Source organism: Carlito syrichta, unplaced genomic scaffold (assembly GCF_000164805.1).
Source record: "Carlito syrichta isolate Samal-C Ts95f unplaced genomic scaffold, Tarsius_syrichta-2.0.1 Scaffold303340, whole genome shotgun sequence".
Classification (NCBI taxonomy): Eukaryota; Metazoa; Chordata; class Mammalia; order Primates; family Tarsiidae; genus Carlito; species Carlito syrichta.
In genome coordinates this window covers 178,257-202,982 of record NW_007247436.1, presented here as the reverse complement: position 1 = coordinate 202,982, position 24,726 = coordinate 178,257, and the positions used below count along the sequence as shown (strand labels likewise).

Sequence of the window (24,726 nt, the reverse complement as noted above, 5' to 3'; positions counted from 1 at the left end):
TTTTTTACAACATTCAATATCTTCCTAAAAATATTTCTATGTGTAAATATACTATTTCCTTCAGTTCAGGGGCTCTGTATATCATATATGATTTTAACTATACTTCACGCCTGATTTGAACCATGATGTATCATTTTCTACATAATCCTCCTGTATAATTTTCCCCCTACTTCAGTCTTCCTGTTATCCTAGCAATGCTATCTCAACAATAATTCCTAAAGTTTCCAATACCAAAGAAAACTGGGTTGAGAAAAGCTCCAGCTGATGGACTAATCCTGGATGGGGCAAAGAAGGAATAAAGCAGGTTGAAAGTAGGAGGGAGCTCTGTGGAGGCTGGAGAATGTTTTCTCTGAAGACTGGCATTTCCACTTATATAATAAATATCAACAGTCAGACAAGGCTAAGAATCAAGGTGATTTAGTAAAGGCAGAATCCAAATGGACAAAATCCAGTTTGAAGACTAAGAGTAGACATAAATGTTGAGGGATAGGTGATCAGGGGTGAAGATAAATTAATTTGGAGCAGGAAAGACTGGAGTCAACGATAACAGAGTTCTTCCCTTCCTGAAAAATTCATTCCTAAAGTCACTGGGAATTAAGAGAGGGGAAAGGGCAAAATAAGCATGTAAACGTGAGGAGAATGAGAGGGATGTCAGAGCCCAGACTGAGGAGGGCAACTGTGATGGAGAAAGGAGGGACTGAAATGTCAGAGGTTACTCAGGGTGATAGCATAGAGGGTGATTTGGCATAGGGTGTGTGGCCTGGCATAAGTTAGACAAAAACAGGGTCAAAAGGGCACCCAGAAAGCAGGGAAGCCCAGTATAGTGTGTCAGAGCCAATTTGGGTAAGGAGGGCCTCCACAATGGAAGCCAGGTTTCTCAGTTAAAGAAACTAGACTAGGCTGGGCATGGTGGCTTATGCCTATAATCTCAGTACTTTGGAGGCCAAGGTGAGAGGATTGCCTGAGCCCACGGGTTCAAGACCAGCCCGGGCAACTTGGTGAGACTTCATCTCTACAATAAATCAAAAAATCAGCCAGGCATGGTGGTGCACACCTGTAGTCCCAGCTGCTTGGAATGCTGAGGTAGAAGCATCGCAGAGTCCAGTAGGTTGAGGCTACAGTGGCCATGAGCATGCCACTGCACTCCAGCCTGAGCAACAGAGTGAGACTCTGACTCAAAAAAAAAAGAGAGAGAGAAACCAGAATAAGTACTATGATGTTATACTGGGATTAAAAATATAAGTTAGAACTCATTGCTTTCTCTATATAGAAACAGAAAAACAAGTATGTGTGTGTATATATATATATATATATATATATATATATATACATACATATACTCCTAACTTCTGTTCACTGTGAGGGCATAGGAGCAGTGACACCTCAAAAATAAAGAGCACACCTAGCACCCAGATCTCTCTAGTCTGTTCTTTGCTAAAAATAATCAGGAATCCTTAAAGAAATGACTGATTCCAGGAATGAATAGGGAAATTATAAGGTGAGCCTGAAACATCCCATTGGACCAGAAAACATGGAAATACTCAAAGAAAGATGAGACAAGCAAAAGAAACTAGCTTGAAGGAGCTCTTGCTAGCCAAATTCCCAAAAAATTGAGTATCAAGTAATAATAGTAATAGTTTCTAACTCACCAAATAAAATAGAAACTATGAATCCCAAGAGATAAAAATAAATTAGTTGAAATTGATTAAGAAAACTGATATATCTCCATAGCTTCAAAGTATGTCCTCAAAAATACTTCATTAATTACAATGAGAACATTTGGGAGGCTGAGGTGAGTGAATTGCCTGAGCCCGCGGGTTCGAGACCTGCCTGGGCAGTGAGACCTCATCTCTACAATAAATCAAAAAATCAGCTGGGCATGGTAGCGCACGCCTGTAATTCCGGCTACTAGGAAGGCTGAGGCGGAAGGATCGCCGGAGCCCAGCAGGTCAAGGCTGCGGTGGCCGGGAGCGGCCACTGCACTCCAGTCTGGGCAACAGAGTGAGACTCCAACTCAAAAAAAAAAAAAAAAAATTACAATGAGAAAAAGGTTAACTTTATGACGAAGAAGTCTAGCAATCAAGTAATCAAAGGAAACATCATCAGTAATAGAATAAACTCAAATTACAAACCACCAGATAAGATGCAATGAAAAGACTATATTACTTCTGTAATATTTCTGAAAAAGATACATGATCTGACTCTAATCATGAAACAAATTCAAATTCTACAAAATAGGGAAATTCTACAAAATAATTCATTTGTATTCTTCAAAATGTCACTGTCCTACAAGGCAAAGAAAAACTGAGAAACTGTTTCAGAAGGAAACTAGAGACATGATAACAAAATACAACTTGTGATTCTGAACCAGACCCTTTTTCTATAAAGGATATTATTAGACAAGTGGTAAGACATAAATGAGTTCTAAGAATTAGACAGTAATAATATATTTATGATTTTTATAGTCGTATTCTGGTTATATAAAAGAATGTCCTTTGAAATGTTTGTTGAAAGTACACACTAAAGTATTTGAGAGTAATGGGGCAAAAAGTCAACAACTTAATTCTTAAGTTGTTTAAGAATAGAAAGCTCTTTGTATACCCAACCTTTCAATAAATCTGTGATTGTGTCACACACACACACACACACACACACACACACACACACACACAGACAACAGGAGTTCTATCTGCCCAGGGTTCAGAAATCAGACAGGAGGGAGGAGCAGAGTTGTCTGCAACATGGTCTTGCTCTGCATATCGCATTGTCTGACCTTATTTCATAAGAGGGATAGAAGGGGCTTCTGATGGCTAACCTCGCTGACTATTTTAATAAACACAATCACTTGTTCAATTCATACGTAGCAAGTCCTATGACAACTCTTCTCAGTTCATTAATAAAAATCACCTTTGTTCAAGCCCATCTTTTCATTCTCTGACAAGCACAACATTGTCCAATTAATAAAGCAGTAAATACCCTTTTCATTAATCTCCCCCATTCGCATTTGCACTGTCAATTTTACATATTCAACTGAAATTAATTTTCATTCCTGAGAAATAATGAGATGTATACACTTAATAATGGAAAAATAAACTATGCTACTCTTCTCGAGGAAATAAGCACATTAGTTTAATCTGGAATCTCTTAAATGTCAAAGAACTGGTATCCCCTTTGAACTTCTCTTTTTTAAAGCTAATAATAATATACTCATTCAGACTTCTTCCCTATCCTATGAAAAGGTATTCATTATTTTCAACATTAAATGAAATCTAACATTTCTTAAATGTTTTTATATATATCAGAAATATACATACCTCATCTACAAAGTTAATGGCATCAAACCAGTCTTGAAGAGCTTCAAGGCAGTATCTCACAACATTTCGGGTATATTCTTGAGTCTCCTAAAATAATCAGTTATATAATTTTTATAATAAATAAGCATGTATATTTTCAACATCAAATGCTATGTAATACATAAAAATTACATGCATTGTATATACATAGGGGGACCCCCTCCCAAAAAAACCAGAATTATCTTTTGAAGGGCGGGCCCTTGTAGTACACTCAGAATTTGTTCCACTGGATCAAATGGTCAACCAAAGTTTTCATCTGGAAGTTTTGAGAAGATTGTATCACAATTTGCAGAAAAACATCTCAAGTTGTGGCCAAACAGGTGACAGGTTCTTCCACCATGACAATGCAGCTGCCCACAATGCACTGAGTGTTCATCAGTTTTTGATCAAAAACGGCATGACCCCCACAACCCACCCTTCCTATTCACCCAATCTCTCCCCAGGCGACTTCTTTTTTTTGTTTCCCCAGATGAAAAAATTCCTCAAAGGGAAATGTTTTGCCAATGTGGAAGAGGTGAAACAAAAAACAACAGAAGCACTAAAAGGCATCAAAATTGACAAGTGCAAAAACTGTTTTGAGCAGTGGAAAAGCACCTCAATAGTGTATTACATCAGAGAGTGCTTTGAAGGTGACCAAAGTTTAAACATGTAAGAATGAATATACATTTTTTTATAAATAAATTCCAAGTTTTTGGGGGTCTCCCTCATATATACCAATAACTGGAAGTTTTGGTAAACTTATACTGACTCTGTCCTTGTAATCTTAAAAGTATAAACTTTATTGAGGACTATTCTACCTCTTGAAAGACAAGAAGCATTAGGCAACCAATAATGGGTAAGACAAAATAATAAAGATGAATGTGGAGAAGAAATTTCAAAGATTATTTGCAATTAGGGGCAGGCTGAGAAAATCTAACAATGAATTCCAACCTGCCTAAGAATAAAAATTACTGTCTTGGGTCAGTTTTCACAAAGCTGAATTCAATTTGAAACAAAATTTAAGACTGTATTACATATTATACATAAGTAACAAACTATGTTTTTACAAATCTTTTTCTTAATTATCTTGAAAGTAAATACAGAAATTAACAAAAATATTTCCAACATACCCTAACTTTACAATGTGATAAAAGCCCCCACATCGGCTGTGCACAGGCCTCAAGTTCAGCAGCGAAGGCAGCATAGTAGGTCTGAGACTCAAATTCCACATGCTCATTTAGTTCTCGCTTGTTTAAGTTCATACCTTGCAAAAATTAAAACAGATATAAACCTTGTCATATGGAAGAAAGAATTCAGATAAAAGTCAAGTCAAATATTCCCAGTTCCAAGCACATTTTATTAATACGTACACAAATGGCATTAATGACATAGTACACACAGAAATAAGTCAATTATTAAAAATGAAATATTCTATACCACACCTTAAGGTTTGAAAAAAAAGAAAGAATCTAGTCCTTTAAAAATTTTTTACAAACTAGGTTTTCTTAGAATTTTTTGCAAATTGTCTCTTATATTAAAAAAATTGAATATCTTTAAATAAGAAGGTTAAAACCATTTTAATTGATCTTAGTTGAAATTTTTATGGAAGTGTTATGAATCTTTCTTGGATAATAGATTTCACATTTCTAGATTGATGGTTTCAAATGCTTAAAAAAAATACCCCTATTTCTTTTCCAATAATTTCACATTTTTCCTAACTCTCTAACATGTTTTCATGAACAATTTATTAAAGTACTTACAAACAACAGTTAATTAGAATAATGAGATGTTTCAAGTATAGTCAGAATAATGTGATATTCTGTTTTAATCAGTATTTAATAGTTTAGCATTAGGCATTTTATAAACCAAAAATTTAAGAAAAACAGTAAAATTCGTACCTTGAAAGAAAGATACAAAATTCATCCACGTAACTAACAAACCATGATCTTCCAAAAATCTCTTAGCCACACTTTGATGTGAAAGAATATTAATAAAATCACTAACAAGAGGCCAGTAAGTGTTATTCTTCAGTAATGCTTCTCCACAGTTTACTACCACATGTAAACTATTTTCTTCATCTAAAAAAAAGACACACACAGCCCAAAAATAAGTAAGTTTTTTAAAAAGCTCTCTCCATCTTATCAATCTTATTCCATTTTATCAATCAAATCATGTATAATCTCAAGAGATATATATTTAATTGCTTTCGTCTATTCAAAGAATACATAAACTTAGATTTAAATTTTTAGCATAGACAAAAGAAAAAAAAACACATATAAACTTCTTAAGCCTTAAAAAAAGTCCTCAAAGTTTAAGTATATTGTTGGGGGAAAATAGGCTTATACAAAATCTTTAACATTAAAAATTAGTAGTATATATGCATTAGCTCTCTTAACCTACTCGACTTAACTATTAACCTATTCCAACTTAACTGACTCATGGATTAAGGAGCCCTTTGTGCCTGACCACTTTAAAACATATTAATACCCACAATACACAGAATGCTCAAGACTAGTAACCTATTCCCTAGTACACAAGCTGAGGCATTTGATTACCCAGAGTCAGTTTTTGTTTCTGTTCATGCTAACTGTTCTTTTTATCATAATTAGAAAATTTAAAGCAAAAGTATATGAACTAATGAAATATGAATGCAAAAGGAGAGATATTACTGTAACTGAATCATATGCTTTTGAGAGACAATAAAAATAAGAGAAAAAAGCTTAAAACCTTGAGGCAGAAAAATAAAAGCCTAGAAGTATTTTACACTCAGACTGCTTCACAAAGATCTTTATATTCTAACTCTAAAGAGACTAAAACTGGGAATTCACAGATAATAACTTTATAGATATGGCATATATCAAAAAGGTAAGAGAGAACTCCAGTTAAGGAAACCATATACTGAAAATACATTACCCTAAAATAAAAGATTGGAGAATAAATATGCATTTCTGTGTTTTAAGTTAAAATACAAGGTTTATGGTCCATATCTTCCCCCTCCCCCAGAGGTGGGGTCTCACAATGTTGCCCAGACTGGACTTGATCTTCTGGGTTCAAGTGATCCTCCCATCTCAGCCTCCCCAATAGCTGGGATTACAGGCATGTGCCACCATGCCTGGTTTGTATCGTTTTTTAAAAAATGGTTCCTCACTTTAACCAACTTGTTCAACTAACCACCTACCTGTCAAACTCATCAATGAATGAGAAGGGCCTCTACTGCAATTCTTAATTTCCATACATTAAATTTAGGTTTCAGTCCATGGAATTATTTCATCAAACTCTTAAGTTTAACAATACACAGAAACACAAGCTAAGTATGCTCCCTTTAAGTAGTTCTCAATGAGGAAGAGAGGGTATAACTCAATGAGAGAGTAAGAGTTAGGGGCTTTTTACAAAGTACCCACACCTGAGAGACTGAAAAGCATCCTCTTCCCCCACTGACAATTAACGTGAGCTGATAAGCCCCTGATATTGATGGAATTGCTGAGAAAAGTTGCGGATTAACAAAAATAAAAAGTTAAAAATCGAGTATCACTGTTCTATTTAACTGAAATCAGAGAAGGAATAAGAAGAACATAATTAATCAGAATCACTGTTTTCCTGACACTGCTTTAAATACCACCGTACTCATGAAAAACGCCTTGGAATCTTTAGTGAAATAAAATGATTAGAACTTATATTTTTACCCAAACCAGTACTTTCCTCATTACAAATATAAAGAGCAATGATTCAGTATTAAGTAAATTTGCTCATCAAGGTATTCAATCAATCTCTGAAAATAAAGTGGTAAATAAATCAAGAGTTACATGGTCTCTCTCTCTCTCTCTCTCTCTTTTGATATTAATATCTAAGAAGACAGAGTGTACTATGAGCTATAATAGGAAAACTACAGGGAGTCAAAAGAACAAACAAAGCTAATCTACAATTCAAGAAAAGACTCTCCTGAGAAAGTGATATTTAAACTGGGACCTATAAAATAAAGCAGGAATTAGGATTAGCCAGGTAAACTAGTGATGGGAGAGCAAGTAAGTAGAGGGAGCACTACATAAGAAAAGGTTAGAATCTCTTGGACAAAGAATGCAGCAGATAGGTGGTACAAATGAGGCTCAACAGCCTTATAAACCAGCAACAGAAGAGAACAGCAAGCCACTGGGAGTTTTAAGAGATCAGATGTATAGAGGAGAGTGACTGAAGGAGGGTGAGATGACTACAGATAAGAAGCCTAGAGATGGCAATGGCTGAACTATGGTGGTAGCATGAAGATGCAGAGATGAAGAGAAGAGGCTGTATAAAGATGTTTAGCAGGCTTAAGTAGTGCAGTTGGTAATGTCTGCTATATCTACAAGAAGTCAAAGAGGACTCCTACGTTTGTAGATTGGGCAACAATTTTGAAGGTTAGACAGTGGTATCCATAACACACAGTCACAGTTGGGGGCAGTGGCTCATACCTGTAATCCCAGCACTTGGGGAGGCCAAGTCGGGAGGATGGCTTGAGCCCAGGAGTTCAAGACCAGCCTGGGCAGTATAAGCAAGACCCTGTCTCTACAAAAAATTAAAAAATGAGCCAGTCATGGTGGCACACACCTGTAGACCCAGTTACTCTGGAGACTGAGGTAGAAGGATCACCTGAGCCCAGGAGGTAAAAGACTGTAATGAGCCATGATCACACCACTGCACTTGTCTTGATGCAACAGAGTGAGACCACAAACAGAACACACACACACACACACACACACACACACACACACACACACACACACACACACAAACGGGATAATGGAAAAGAAGCCTGATTGATGAAACGATGAGTTTTTGCTGTGGACGCTGTGTATTTGAGGTACTTACATACATCCAAAGAATATAGTTTAATAAGTAGTTAGTTATGGAGGATGGAAGACCAATCTGGATTAGCGTCTAAAACAATCCTAAGTCAGGCAACACATGGTATTAGCCTCCATTTTACATAGGGTGTTTCTTAAGACAAATTCTAAAATTTCAGGGACATGGAAAATTATGAATTATGTCTGGAACCACAAAGCAGAATGATGCAGAACTGAATATAACAAAGTAAAAGGTAGAGACTATATACTACTAGAAGGCTTTTTTCCTTTTAGTCGTCAGCTGTTGCTATGGCCATGTGAATTCCCACGGCATCAACTCCATTACTTACTAATAGTATAAATACCTGAGCTGGGCCTGTAATCCCAGAACTTTGGGAAGCCAAGGCAGGAGAACTGCTTAAGCCAAGGAGTTTGAGACCAGCCTAGGCAACATACAGAGACTTTGTCTCTACAAAAAAAATTAGCTGGACATGGTGGCACACACCTGTAGTCTCAGCTACTCTGAGATGGAAGGATCAGCTAAGACCAGCAAGTCGCTGTGGTGAGCCATGATCATGCCACTGCACTCCAGCCTGGGCAACAGAGTGAGACCCCTACTCAACAACAAGGATAACAACAACAACAAAAAAGTGGTGACCATATATAAATTATCATATTAACTGGGACTTTTTTAATAGAAAAAGGGATAATATTGATAACAACATCAGAACAAACAACATAACTTGGGATTGTTCTGGGAAAAGTAGGGCATGTGGCCACTTGAGTCACAGATAATTTTGTAGAGAACAATTTCAACAGAACAATGGGAGCAGACACTAGATTGAGGTAGATTAGTGAGTGATCAGACGGTAAGAAAACAAACTCAGGAAAGCTGATATTAAAAAAAATTAAAATGGGAGGCTGACTTAGACACATCTTTTTCTCATTCTTCCCTAAAGACCAAATGCAAACCATATGTAATAAGCACAGCTAAGTCAGTTAGTCAAGAAAATAGACTCAAGATTCTTTTAAAAGAGCAGATATTTCTAAATTTTAAGTTTTCTAGTTTATATATCAAAAACACTATCTTGTGAAAATTCTTTCTCTAAATATATAATTCTATATAATAATATCATTGATATAGCCAAATGACAATATTTCAAAAAAAAGAAAAAGCTCAATCTCTAAAAAAGAAAAGGTCATGTTACATGAAGTTAGAAAAACAATAACATACTAAAGTAGCTTTTAAATTTTCCTTCACAAATGTGAAAAGGTATATTGCTTAATGTAAATAATGTGCTGTTTCCACCATACCTACAATGGGAAGGCAGAGTCACACAGTGGGTAAGAAAGAATATAAGCTCTGAATTTAGACGCCCAGCCCTAACACTTAGAGCTGTAAGACCACAGAGTGTTGACTTCAACTCCCTAAGCCACAGTTGCCTCATTATCAAATGGAGATAACAATATCTACTTTAATTATTTGATGGTGAAATGAGATAATGCATATAAAGCACTGAGGAAAGAGCCTGGCATATAGTTGACTGCTGAAAAGATGGTAGCTACCATAATTAGCTAGCTATCATTATATATAAGGCATTGTGCCCTTCACTGAGCATACGTCAATTTTCAGGATATGGTGTCACATCTGAGAACAAAATGACTATCAGTATAAGGAGAAAATAGTACCTAATGTGCACAAGGAGGTAACAATGGAACAAGGCAAGACTCAACTACAAACTCTCTCCTCCTCAAAGAATGAAAAAGTCCTATGATTTAATTTTAAGTATTATTTGTTGTTAGTTCAGTTCCAGGTGCCAAAAGTATCAATACGGTCCAGCTGTATCATGGTAAAGAAAAAGGTTCTAACATCATGAGTCATGAAATCCTTCTTGGTTCTGTCATTACTAGCTGTATAATCTATGGTACTTAACTTTCCTAAGCCTCAATATCCTCACCTTTAAAGGATAATAATAATGTGAACTCATTACTGAGATAACATATGAATAGCAGTCAACAGTGCCTGGTACATAGCAAATATTCAAGTAACAAATAATTTAAGAGAAGTAAAGTTAAGATGAAAAGCCCCACAAAAATGATGATGGGTATAGAAATATCAGCAGGTTGAGGAGTATCAGCCACATAGTGAAAGAAAAGAAAAAAGAAAAAAAAAGTTCTCACCATGGAAATACAGAAAAAGTAAGAGGTATCCAAATTTAAAATTATAACAGTATAAGCATATAAAAATACCTAAGGCTGACAGCAACAAATTTATGATAAAAAAAAGGAACATATCTAATAGGGAAATGACTAAATAAATTATGATCTAGCCATATGCTATTAATACTTGCAATTATTAAAATATATGTTTTGACATGTACTATGGTAACATTTCAAAAGTATATATTTGTATCTATAAATATAGTCTTATTACACAAAGATAGAAAAGAAATACAGCAAAGTGTTACAACAGTTATTTATGAATAGCAAAACTGATTTTAACTTTTTATTTAAACTTCACTTGAAATTTTCAAAACTTGTGTTAACAAATATGTATTACTTTTATAATATTTTTAGAGGTTTTTTTAAAGCATAAAATGTTTTCAAGGCTAGTTATACAAAGTATACTAATAACAAAACTAGTGAATATAATTCTGCGTTACCTTGTAGTTCACTTTTAATAAGGCAACTTTCCATCATGTATAATAGCACAGTGACCATAATATCCAGCAGCTGACATTCTTCTGTTACCTGTCTGGCTAGCTCCTCATTGCTGAACAACTGAACGCTTATATGCACAATTCTGTTAGACATTGTATCTGATTCATGACTTTTCTTCAGTGTTTTCATAATGAAAGCATAATGTTGAACAAAAGTTTTTGTAAAAGCAACCTGTAAACATTTTTAATAGAAAAAAACATTATTTTAACTTTAAATTTAAAACATTTAAAATATATTAACATTTTACAGCTCTTAGTAGTTTATTGTAAAGTCTAAAGTGACTGAAAAAATAATCCCGATGATGAGGGTAGTCTTTTCCTTTTTTGGAAAATTAGCAAAATACTTTGATGGTTAAAAAAAATATCATAGGCTCTTTAAATTATTAAAGTTGTAAAGCAATTACAAATACTGTGGTTTAAGAATATAATACAAAGTTATATTTTGCTTACAAATGTATCAATTTACTATGGTCAAAGTATGTCTTTGTTCTGTGCTGCCTAGTGTAACAACAAAACCTAACGTCTCAGCTACAAACTATCACAGAAGATTTAATATGACTAAACAAGTGAATCAATGTGATTACTTTAAAACAATTACCATCTTCTATTTGATCCAAAAGCTGACCATTAATCTGACTAAAGGCTCTGCAGTACTACTTATATTTACCTTATTTCCTGTCTGTGTACCATGTACATTTCCTCTATTGTTTTCTCTAGCAGGTATAAAGACACACAAAACAATGGCACTATTAAAGTGACACTCCTAACCTATACCATAAGAATTACAGCATGTTTTATTTTCTTTTCATACACTTTGCCAAAATCATATGGTAGTAACAGGTAGGTTCAGACTCTCTGGAACTAGAAACTTCACCTACTACATTTGTACATGAGTCAATAACTTGTCTCTTTAACAACTGTGGCCAGAAACTACTTGACTCATATTTTTTCCATGTTTGATCCCACAATCTAAACTCACTTGCCCCCATTAAACATCCTCATGGCACCTTGTACCTCTCCCTTCAGAGGACTTAGGACAATATGTAACTACATTGTTGTTTTTAATGTTTGCCCCCAGTACTCCCTTCAGACCAAGTTCCATGCAAAAAATCAAGTTTTTTGTTTTGTTTTGTTTTGTTTGAGTTGGAGTCTCACTCTGTCGCCCAGACTGGAGTGCAGTGGCCGCTCCCAGCCACCACAGCGTTGACCTGCTGGACTTGGGCTATCCTTCCGCCTCAGCCTTCCAAGTAGCTGGAACTACAGGCACGCGCTACCATGCCTAGCTAATTTCTGATTTATTGCGGAGATGAGGTCTCGCCAAGTTGCCCAGGTGGGTCTCAAACCCGTGGGCTCAGGCAATTCACTCACCTCAGCCTCCCAAAGCGCAGGATTACAGGCTGAGCCACCGAGCCCGGCTAAAAGCAACTTTTTTAAATTACGCTGAGTATTGCTGCTTTACCACAAAGTTAAAACGCTTTTTTTTTTAGAACTTGTGTTAGCAAGAGAAGATGCTAAAGCTGATGCATAGTGTTATAAAAATTCTCAGCTGAGAATTATATCAAACAAGATTTAGTAATGAAAAAGCAAAGAAAGGAAAGCAAAGTTCAGAAAAGAAGGGAAAAATATAGATACCTTATACTCTTGATCTGGAAGCATGTTGAGTAAGAAAGTTACCATCTTCTGAGGGAATTCATACTTTATAGTCCAAAACAATAGTTCTTCTAGGAAGCTTTTATGTTTCAAAACATCCATTATGGATTGATCTACATAAGAAAAAGAAGATGTATCAGTAGAAGAGATACTAACTTCACTAGAGAAAATTACTAATATGTTGCTTACTATAGTATAGAGAAGTATCTACTTTTTTCTGGCACGAATACACCAAAAATATTATAAAGAGTTTTAGATATGTTACCTGCTTTGGGCTCACGATGTCCTCTTCATGCACAAAAGAAATGAGAAATGGATACCCCTTTTGAATAAAAGTATTCAAAGGAGGATACCATTATCTACTAGAAAGCCTATTTCATTTTTTTTTTTTAATACTCATTTACTGGTCCACTCTTGTCTTAGATTAGAAAGTCTAGGTACTACATGACTGAGTTCTCTGCTTACACTCTCACAAATGCTAAAATCAAAGTGGCGACTGGGTGTTTTTTTCTGGAGGCTGGGGAAGAATTCACTTCCAAATTCCTTCAAGGTTTGGTTAAATTCAGTTCCTTGTGGTTGTTAAGACTGAAACCGTTTCCTTGCTAGCTGTCAGCCAGGGGGGGCTCTCAGCTCCCCCCAGAGGTTGTCTATATTTCTTGCCACCAGGTTCCCTTCATAGTCAAATCCAGCAACAAAGAATCTCCCTCACCATCAAATTCTACCCATGAGAAAGCCTATTTCCAAGGCCAAGTGAGGACTAGTCTGTCTCTTGCAAAGCTCTGCATCCTTGTCATGCTTAGTCCACAGAAGTTCTCAACAGGTATATAATTAACTCGACAATATGAATACTTTTGCGATCTCTTTCTCTCACTAATAATTTCTCTCACTAATTTTTTTCCCTGCAAATGAACTAGAAAATCCTAACAATTAGGACAGGCACAGTGGCTCACACCTGTAATCCCAGCACTTTGGGAGGCCAATGTAAGAGGATTGCTTGAGCCCAGGAGTTTGAGACCAGCCTGGACAACATAGTGAGACCTCGTCTCTATTTAAAAAAAAAAATCAAAAAATTATATGGGCTTGGTGGCGCACACCTATAGTGCCAGCTACTTAGAAGGCTGAGGCAGAAGGATCACCCAGATCCAAATGGTCCAGATGGAAGAGAGGGAGGGAGGGAGGAAAACAGGAAGACAGAAAGACAGGCAGGAAGACAGAAAGAAAAGACAGAAAGACAGACAGACAAAAAGACGGAAGGAAGGAAGGAAGGAAGGAAGAAAAGAAGGGAGGAAGGAAGGAAGGAAGGGAGGGAGGGAGGGAGGGAGGGACAAAAGAAAATTCTGACCATTAATCTTTGTCAGAGAAAATGATCTTAAGCTACTGCTCTGGATTGTCGGGTCTACACAAAGACATCAAAAGTATACAGCAAGTGTCAACAATGAATGGACTGGGTCAGTTACACTGCTAAAGCCGGGGCTAAAGTCAGACAAGAGATGTGAAAAACAGCATCATCCACATCAAAATACCCAGGTACAAACCTAACTACATCACTGTTCAAGGTATCCTGCAGGATAACCTTGTAGAGTTTTTTCAGTTAACCCTACTCCAGTTTCACAGTTCTTCTATTATTGAATAATGTGTTCACACCACATCTCACCAGATAATGGATCCAAAAGAGTAACAATAAGCTCAATATGTCATCATGCTCTTGATTTTTTTTATAAGGCACTGAGTTAACAAAACTTGAATCAGTCCTATTAGTCCTATTATAACTTTAATAAAGTTCTGTATTAATAACTAAAGAAAATGGCACCAAAAATCCTATATACTCATATTCTGAAGATATTATGATTTTAACTACAGAGAGACAAAAATAACTCACAATGCCCTAACTCCATTTCAGTGGTGCCATCAGTATAAGCAATATATAATATGGGTTAACATACAAAAACAAGTCACACTATATACATCTATTTTTTACTGGAAATTAAGTAATTATTTTTCAAATCTCAGAATTTTCTACTTGTAAAGCAGAAATCTCTTCTTCCTTAAACAGGTCATCCCCAGGGCATTACAATAATTTAAAAACAAAAATAAACCAGGCTTGCAAGGAATGAGGTAAAATAGATTCATAGGAATTCAGTGACAAACTCCAAGACAAAAAGTAATGAAAATAGGGCCCAAGAGAATCAAGTAGTAGAAATGTAAAAAAAAATCATTAAAAATAACATAGGACAGGCGCAGTGGCTCAAGCCTGTAATCCTAGCACTTTGGAAGGCCGAGGTGAGAGGACTGCCTGAGCCCATGGGTTCAAGAACAGCCTGAGCAACTGGGCAAGACCTCACCTCTACAATAAATCAAAAACTTTGCCAGGCATGGTAGCGCATGCCTGTAGTTCTGGCTACTTGGAAGGCTGAGGCAGAAGGATCGCCTGAGCCCAGCAGCAGGTCAACGCTGGGGTGGCTGTGAGCATGCTACTGCACTCCAGCCTGGGCAACGGAGTGAGACTCCAACTCAAAAAATAAAAAATATATATATAATCCACAGCACACTACTTGTACCTAATCTAATTCTCACAATTCACTTAACACAAATATGATCCAACATTTCATAGACTAACACAATAAAAATCCTCGTAAGTACTTAATGTATTCACAAAGCTGAACAAAACTTGTACTCTTAATCTTAGAATTCATAGTTATGACTCTACAAGTTTGTATAAGTCAAATGAAAAGACTAAAGTCACCATTATTATTATCAAGCATTAAAAAGAAAAGATACAACTTTGTTTAACTTTGTTTAAAATCAATAAAACAATGTGAATATACTATGAAAGCTGTGGTTTCTCCTGAAATGAAAACAGTTGCAGTTATAAAAAATTCAATTATTTTTTAATCTTCAGACAAAAAAAGAAAAACCCAGCAAAGCATTGATTGTTGTTCCTAAAATAGGTGATGCCAAGATTTTAAAGCATACATTATGTACTTTATGTGTAACATTACAGAAATGTGGTTAGAAATGTTTCCATTGGTTATGTTTGACTATTTACCTTTAAAACTTTTCATGACTTTTCACAATGCCTAAACTATCTCAACTCAAATTGTAAAGAGATTTCTGAAGAACCGCTATGCAGTGTAAATGCATGACTAAAGCAAGAGTCTTAATTACACAGCAGAGTTCACACTCTGTAACTCACTAGCTCAATAATCTTGGCCCTCTAGGCCTCAGTTTCTTCATCCTTAAAATTAAGGTTTTGAGACTAGTAGTGATGAGGTTAGCATAGTGCCTAGCCTCTTGTCTACCATTAACTTATTTTATTTTCAGCTTACTCTTAAACTACAGAACCAAATTCTTACAAAAACTAAACCATTCCCTGAATTTCATATATCTTCAAAAGCAACGGTCACTTTTTGAAAACATCTAGGGTTCTGACTCTAAAAGCCATTTCTTTCATGTACATACTTAAACCAAAAAGGATCAAGTCTTAAATCTCTATATCACTTCTTACAACCAGAGGAGGAAAGAGAGGGCATTCAATCTAAACCCACATGTGAAAAAATTCAGGTACAGAAGACAATAAACTTTAACTTATACCTGCATAAAAATGTGCCTTCACTTAGACTGTCACTAGGTTGAAGAAAAACAATGACCTCTTACACTTACCAGGTATTTTCTGGGCATTCCTAAAGCTTTAACTCAAACATATGCCTAACCATGCTCCAACTCAGATGTGTCACTACGACTCAGGTAAATACACGGACAACTCTAGGAAGTTATAGAGCCAGGTAGCCATATTTGGGTTTCTAATTTCCTTCCAACATCGTAGGTTCTCTGTGGAGAACATGTGTGCATCCTGTACTGCAGGTCAAATTTCATACCCTTTGCTTGCAACCAACCCACATGTGCAGCAGGATAAGTAACTTATAAAATCAGAATTAAAAAAGAAGCCTGCAACTGAAAGTATCTGCATGCTCCACCTTTCTAGGCAGATACACTTAATCAGTAGCAGAAGTAAGAATTTACTTGCATCAAAATAATATTTTAACCTCTGGAGACTCTCTAACAGACCACACTAACCCTGAAAATAGACCATGTTAACACATGGAAATCTATGGCAGAAGTCCAAAACACAGGCTGCCACCTAATCACAAGTACTTTAGAAAGGCTTTTAGGGGATGTCAAGTAAATATTGTGGTTAAAAGCTTAGACTTCAGGGCCCAGCAAGGTGGATCACATTTGTAATCCTAGCACATTGGGAGGCCAAGACAGGAGGATTGCTTGAGCCCAGGAGTTTGAGACCAGCCTGGGCAACATAGTGAGACCTCATCTTTAAAAAAGATCCCAAAAAAAATTAGCTGGGCATGGTGGTGTGCACCTGTATGTCTAGCTATGGGGGAGGCTGAGGCTGAAGAATCGCTTGAGCCCAGGAAGTTGAGGCTGCAGTGAGCCAAGATCATGTCTCTGCACTCCAGCGTGGTTGACAGAGTGAGACCCCAGCTCAAAAAAACTTAAGAATCTACCTCTCATTAGCTATAATCTCTAACATGCCTCCATTTCCTCATTCATAAAATGGTAATAATAAAAATGCTCCATATGGTTACTTTGAGAATTAAATGAAATAATGCATGTGAAGTATTTAGCACAATGTCTAGCACATTAAAAAGGTTCAATAAATATTACTCATTATTATTATTAATTTAGGCCCTCACTATAGGCATATCTACTTCCTCCTTTGAGTAAATATCTATGAGCCCTTACTAAGCCTTTACCATGGTTAAGTGCTACTTGTCCATTCCCATTATGTGTATGTGTGTCTGTCTATCTCTCACTCACCATCTCTCTTCTGCTTGTCTTTTTTTCACTCTAGAAATTGCATACTCCAGGTTATAAAAGTATGTAAGCCAAACTAAAACTTTGCACCAAAACACCAGACATAAATCAATCCATCAATGAAAAGTCCTCCTTGGGGAGAGGGGGTTGTCAAATACAATAATGCACATTTTATGAAGAAAATAATGAACAAAACCCAGAGTAAGGGTTTTACTTGTTTGGTGGGGACAACCCCCTAACAACCCTTTCTCAATCATTTAGAAAAATCTAATAACATAACTCTTCCTCTTCCAGCTTTGATGTCAATATGATAGTCCAAGTATTCTTAGTGAGTAAGCATTTTTAGAAGCATTTCATTTAAGAAAAAAAAAAACAATAAAAATACCTTTGGTGCCACTGCTTAGTTTCACCCTCTTTCGCTTGCCCAGTCCTTGACTCCCATCCTGATCATCCTGGAGGAAGATAAAATTAGTATCGTATATAGTCATTTTCATAAATTTATACATTTTGTAAAAATATGTGTGCTTATAAATTAGTTAAATACATATGCATGTTTACATACTATTAATCAACGTATTTTACTTTTATGCTTTTCCTATAATAAAATACTTTTAATGCTAATTTTGATTTTGAAATATAGTGAAAATCTCTAGTATTACAACACAAGAAGCTGGATGCAGTGGCTCACACCTGTAATCCCAGTACTTTGGGAGGCCAAGGCGGGAGGATCACTGTAGCCCACGAGTTTGAGACCAGCCTGGGCAACAGAGCAAAATGCTGTCTCAAGTTTTAAAATTAAAATAAAATTTTTAAAAAACACAAGATCTCTTAAACTTCATCTCTGCTTTTAATGGAAGATGCTTAAACACCTCAAAATGCCAAAATAAAGATTTTCCTAGACTTTTAAGCATAACATCAAATGCACAAAGAAGCTAAAGGAGGAAGTGAGAGAGATTATCATAGGAAGACAGGGAAGAAGGGGAAAGGACTACAACAATAAACAGAGAAAAGGCTTTGAAGAGTCTAAAACAAACAAAATGAGTTCAAGAAATCAATTTCTAGCTGGGCTCGGTGGCTCAGCCTGTAATCCCGCGCCTTTGGGAGGCTGAGGTGAGTGGATTGCCTGAGCCCGCGGGTTCGAGACCCGCCTGGGCAGGCGAGACCTCATCTCTACAATAAATCAAAAAATCAGCCGGGCGTGGTAGTGCATGCCTGTAATTCCGGCTACTCGGAAGGCTGAGGCGGAAGGATCGCTGGAGCCCAGCAGGTCGAGGCTGCGGTGGCCGGGAGCGGCCACGGTACTCCAGTCTGGGCGACAGAGTGAGACTCCAACTCAAAAAAAAAACAAACAAACAAATCAATTTCTAAAAAATAAGCATAACATATTAGAAGTTGGAGTTGACAGTTTAAAAATAATAATAAAAACAAATTAAAATATGCCTAGGAGAAAAAACAAGAAGGAAATAAAGGCATCTCTGTTCACATGTGATACATGCATTCCTGAAAAACTTTACGCTAAAAATAACAAGGTTTATGGGGGAAAGGGTGAGGGGCAGACCACTCATATTCAATTCAAGTTTGAAACCAGAGAAGCAACAAAAGCAGTAATTGGTACCTAGGGAGGTAACTTGTATGCCCAGGCAAACATCTTGGGTTGGTTTACAGCTGTCTCAGAGGATATTAACACTGCACAACAATATTAACACTGCACAACAATAATAGAGTGAGAAAGCTAGCTAGCTGAAACAAAGCAGATGGAAAAGGAGCAAAGAAAGGAACCTGTCACTTATGAAACCAAGGTAAAGCTAGGGGTGCACCTCTAGGGGAGGAAGCCCTGGGTGCAGGTGCTCATTTCTTTTTTTTTTTTTTTTTTGAGTTGGAGTCTCACTCTGATGCCTAGACTGGAGTGCAGTGGCCGCTCGCGGCCACCGCAGCCTCAACCTGCTGGGCTCCAGCGATCCTTCCGCCTCAGCCTTCCAAGTAGCTGAAATTACAGGCGCGTGCTACCACGCCCGGCTGATTTTTTATTTATTGTAGAGATGAGGTCTAGCCAAGTTGCCCAGGCAGGTCTTGAACCCGCGGGCTCAGACAATCCAACTCACCTCAGCCTCCCAAAGCATGGGATTATAGGCTGAGCCACCGAGCCCGGCTAGGTGCTCATTTCTAATTTTCTTAGTATATTGCTGAAAAGGCTCCTTCCTGTTTTCTTCACAGAAGATTTTATGGTCTTCTTCTCTGAACTAATGGTTATGATTCTAGTCCACTACCCCAGCTCTCCTAAACCAGAGAATATTGCATATGAATCAACAACTTCCACAATACATTGACATCTTTTGCCTGTTTTCCAAATGCACCGGGGCCAACTGGTATTATAACAACGTGGGGTGGAATTTTGGCAGCCAGTTGTGCTAATAATGGTGTTGGGGGCAGGTTAGAACTGTAGTATGAACTCTAAGACACTTTCTTAGAAAGTGAGACATCAAATCTCCAAAACAGAAAAGTAGTCTCAGCTTCATGCTGCAACTCGATTTACTAGTGTAGCTTCCTTGGCCTAAACATAAGTCTTAACTTCAGGTTTCTGTCAAGTCCAGCATCGATCCTCAGGGTCATTCTCTGGGGTTTTCCAGAGCTACCATTTAGCTCAGTCATTCAGCATTGACTGAGCACTTCTATATGCCCTCCCTGTTAATCTCCATCTTTGCCAGGTCTCTGTAGCTATCCAATTAACAGCAGGACTGACAGTCAAACTACAATCTCCTCCTCTGCCACTCTCACCTTGCCCCTGGAAAAATTCACCAGAATAAAATTTGGAGCTTTAAAAGACAGGAATGTAAAATAATACTACATGGCTCAAAGGGTTTAGAAGTTTAAGACTTGAGCTAATAGCCATTTATGAAACTGTTCCCCAAGAACTAAGAGAAAAGACAAACTTGGCAAAACATGCTATGTCCAAGATTAGGATTACTTCATGATGTCAAATATAAACTTTCTATGAGGAGTATCTGTGATCAAGTAATGGTCATAGAAATATGAAATTCTATAAATTTCCTGGCCTTATAGGCTTAAAGGACAAGTAGAATTGGCCAAGCAAAGAAGAGGAGACAGCATGAACAAAGGCACAAAGACAAAAGCCTAGAAACGAACCACTGAGTTGAGCTCAACACCATGGAAGATATTAAACACAGCTAGGAAGGGAAATTATCTCCATCTGAACTGGTGGAAAAATTGGTACTTTTGTTCACTGGTGAGAATATATAGTAGAACAATTTCCCTGAATGATAATATGGCAATACACATGTCAAAGAGCTTTAAAGTATATTTATGTTTGGAACAGAAATTCCAGATCTAGGAATTTATCCTAAAGAAATAGAAATAATCAGACAAGTGAATTGGAACTATAAGCAAACTATTCACCACAATTTTATTTATAATAGAAAAATAAAAAATAAAAAAACCCTGGCTTTCAACAGAAGAGAATTAGGCAAATAAATTACAGCACACCTGTACAATATGAAGAAAACAATGCTAGAGCTCTATATTCATTGTGACACTATAAATGCTCAAAAACTATTATTGTAAGTGAGGAAAAACATGTTTAAAATAGCACATGCAGCATTTAAGTATTGATAATAGACCTTTAAAAAGTTAATATACTCCTTGTTATAAGAAAAGTAAGTTATAAAAGAATATGTATAACATGAAACCATTAAAATATACCATATATAAAACCTGTTAGAACATCAGATTTTACAGTGAGTCGCCTTTAAGTGATATAATTTTAGGTAATTTTATTATATTTCTGTTAATATTTATTTTCTATTTATTAAACAATGAATATATACTTTTTTGTTGTTGTTGCTGTTGTTATTTTTGAGTCAGAGTCTCACTCTGTCACCCAGGCTGGAGTGCAGTGGCACATTCCCGGCTACCACAGTCTCGAACTGCTGGGCTCAGGTGATCCTTCCACCTCAGCCTTCCAATTAGCTGGAACTACAAGCATGCATCACTACACCCAGCTAATTTTTTTATTTATTATATAGACAAGATCTTGCCAAGTTGCCAAGGCTGGTCTCAAACCCCTAGGCTCAGGCAATTCTCTCACCTTCACCTCCCAAAGTGCTAGGATTACAGGTGTGAGCCACTGCACCCTGCCAGATTGTGGTTTTAAATTAATAAATATTTTTTTAAATACCAGTCTGATTTTCAATACTAATTGCAATAATCTGCTAAGATAAATTACTATATTACCTATTATAAATCTCATATTTTTACCTTGAAAAAGAACAATACTTTTTAACAAACAGGAATAACTCCCAACAATTGGAATTTCAGGTATTAAAGAAGATGAAAACAAAACAGTTATCTAGATCATAATTTCCCATCCCTCAAAATTCATTATGGGGAGTTGAAATTCTTCCCATTTATCCATGAGGAAACAGTACAGGAGTCTAGGAGAAGAATACGGTCCAAGTGATAAGAGGAAATAAATCAAGTACAACTCCAACCCAGATAACATTTGTACAGCCCTCAGAAACACTTTCCAGTTCTTAACTAGTCCCCGGGCAGGGAAGAAAACAACATTGCTCCATGTGTTTCAGGCACAAAATATGGAATGGACACTTGGTCTAAATTATTTTGGACAAGAAGCAAGATGATATGAGACCAAAAAAAAGTGAAAGAAAATAAAAACAGTTTCAAACTCCCAGTCTGCAAAATCTACAGATGGTTTCTCAACACAAATTAACCTTTCTTTCTTTGAAGATTTATTAAACAGATTAAACTATGTAAGCTCCATAAAAAGAAGTCAAGTAAATTCACAGCTGGCTTAAACAATACTCAAAGAGTGTTAATACAGAATACCCAAAACTAGAAGGAATATTTAACAGATCAGGTTACAAAAATGAAATCCAAAGGAAATCTTGAAAGATTTCGAACAACAGATGAAACTTAAAGACTTATGTAAATCCCTATAATCTGAGATTGTTTGCTTTAAATCAACTTTACAAGTACAAAAGGAGGGAGCTCTAACTTGTCAGCTGTAAGTTGAGGGGAGCGGTGAGGGGTGAGCCTGAGTTAGCATTTTCTTTCAACTCGGTGGCTCCTGCCAACAGTTTAGGATAGCTGCTAAAAAGCTAGCAAAAATTGGGGGCCTTAATGAAGACACAACATGCTTAGCAAAAGATGCCCATCACTATTCACTGAATCAGAACACAGATTTTAAAAGGGAATAAATTTACCAGACAGATGAAGAAAGATCTATGTACAACAGAGAATATTAAATAACTAAAAGTAAATATTTAAAGGAGCATCATATAGAAATAAAAATAAAACTCTTTCTAGAGGGCAAAACAAAAATGTGTGAAATATTTGTAATATTCAACAATACTGAGAAGAACTTCTTAATAATTAGGGCTATCAAGCAAAAAATAGGCTGCCTCATAAACTAGGTAAGCTCCCTGCCATCAGAAGTGCTTATGGATAGGCTTACCAATTGCCAGGAATGTTGTAAAATCAATTCCTGCACTGGAAAAAAAATGCATTAGATATTTCTAAGCCTTTCCCACCAAAAGTTTATGTGATTCCCCACCCCACCCTTCACCATTAATGTAGTTTATGATAACAAATTAAAATTAAACCTTATACCTCCAAAAGTAAAACTAATATTTTTCTTTTACCTATTCATTTATGAAAAGCATCTCTGAGTTTTCTTTATTTCAAGTATTACTTTTGCTACAAGTTTTTGCCAATTAGTGTTAACTGTTCATTTGGATTCTGTCTTGAATAAAAGCAAGAAAATTCAGAGCATATCTACACAATAACTTACCTTGCTAAGTGATTCTTTCTCAATTATGTAAGAATATGAGTTGAAAGAAAATGCTAACTCAGGCTCCCCCCTCCCCCGCCGCTCCCCTCAACTTACAGCTGACAAGTTAGAGCTCCCTCCTTTTGTATTTGTAAAGTTGATTTAGAGCAAACAATCTCAGATTATAGGGATTTACATAAGTCTTTAAGTTTCATCTATTGTTCGAATCTTTTGAGATTTCCTTTGGATTTTATTTTTGTAACCTGATCTGTTAAAAGTAAACAATCAAAATGAATAAACTCTGATAATCCCTGGATGCTAGTAGGGCTAAAAGTAAATGTTTCCTTTTTTATACCTTTCTGCAATGGACATGAATATTGTCAAAGTTTCACAGGAGAAGTTTTAAATTGTTTCATTTGTATTAACAGCTAGCTGCCTCAAAGTCACAGAGATTAATAAACTGGTCACTGCACAGAGATAAATGGGCACTGCTTATGATAACAGCCACTGGTTATCTTTAAAAAATCCTAGGCCGGTGCGGTGGCTCATGCCTGTAAACCCAGCACTTTGGGAGGCTAAGATAGGAGGATCACTTGAGGCCAGGAGGTCTAGTCCACCCTGGGCGACATAGCAAGACCCTGCCTCCACCAAAAAAAAAAAAAATACTGGAGATAATTTTCTTTTGAATTGGATTATCTGATGGTTACAAATTTAAACCAAAAAAACATGCATAAATTTAAATTTTAAAATACTTCATAAAGTTTCAGTGTGCTCTTAATTTCTATTCCATACAACACAAACAACATTTTCTCATCTTATTTCATATGAGCTACACAAAAAAAGAAAAAGAAGTAGCAGTATGAAGAATGTTGTGTATATAAATAGCACTGCTGAGTTCATAATGTTCTGTTACTCTAGGGACAGCAGGGATAAATATCTGACACACCTTGCATAAATAAAATAAATAGACTGTAATACATATGATAATTCAAATAAAACTCTCTACAAATCGAAATCCTGCTGTTGTTATACTTTCAAATCTGTTTCATTTATAAAATTAAATGGTTAGATGAAATTAAATCTAGAGTCTCTTCCAATTCTAAATGCTGAGTTAAAACATTTTTAATTTTAAATTTCACCTTTATAGCAGTAATTAAGATGTCATTGCCTTTTTTTCCTCATCCTATCTTTATATATTTCTTAAATTACAAGGATGAAATCATGACAAGGACTCGCTTAATAATTCCTTTTGGCCTATAAGGTAAAAGTGTAAAACTTCTAATCCTTAAGCCATACCCAGCTCTCCACTAAATGTCAGCACTAAATTAAATATGCCATGTGTGCCTACAGTGGAAAATAAAATGCAATATGGCTTTAAAGGCCTTAATGAAATTTTTAAATGGCATAAAAGTTATTTGTTCAAGAATATCTGTGAGTGGATTGCATGAGCCCGCGGGTTCGAGACCCACCTGGGCAACATGGGAGACCTCATCTCTACAATAAATCAAAAAATTAGCCAGGCGTGGTAGCGCGTGCCTGTAGTTCCAGCTACTTGGAAGGCTAAGGCAGAAGGATCA

At 36.3% G+C, this 24,726-nt stretch overlaps 1 protein-coding gene across 1 annotated transcript in view; it reads right to left on the bottom strand.

Moving 5' to 3' along the window:
• UBR3 (ubiquitin protein ligase E3 component n-recognin 3 (putative)) overlaps positions 1 to 24,726 on the bottom strand; it is a gene marked incomplete at its 3' end in the record, with an annotated part of 111,876 nt that overhangs the window by 39,960 nt on the left and 47,190 nt on the right. Inside the window, exons 6-11 of the mRNA XM_021712542.1 lie at positions 17,732 to 17,798; positions 12,502 to 12,632; positions 10,813 to 11,041; positions 5,231 to 5,410; positions 4,463 to 4,596; positions 3,315 to 3,401 (exon numbers count right to left, since the gene is read on the bottom strand). Coding sequence (XP_021568217.1) covers positions 3,315 to 3,401; positions 4,463 to 4,596; positions 5,231 to 5,410; positions 10,813 to 11,041; positions 12,502 to 12,632; positions 17,732 to 17,798 — 828 coding nt within the window. The remainder of the gene's footprint in view (positions 1 to 3,314; positions 3,402 to 4,462; positions 4,597 to 5,230; positions 5,411 to 10,812; positions 11,042 to 12,501; positions 12,633 to 17,731; positions 17,799 to 24,726) is intronic.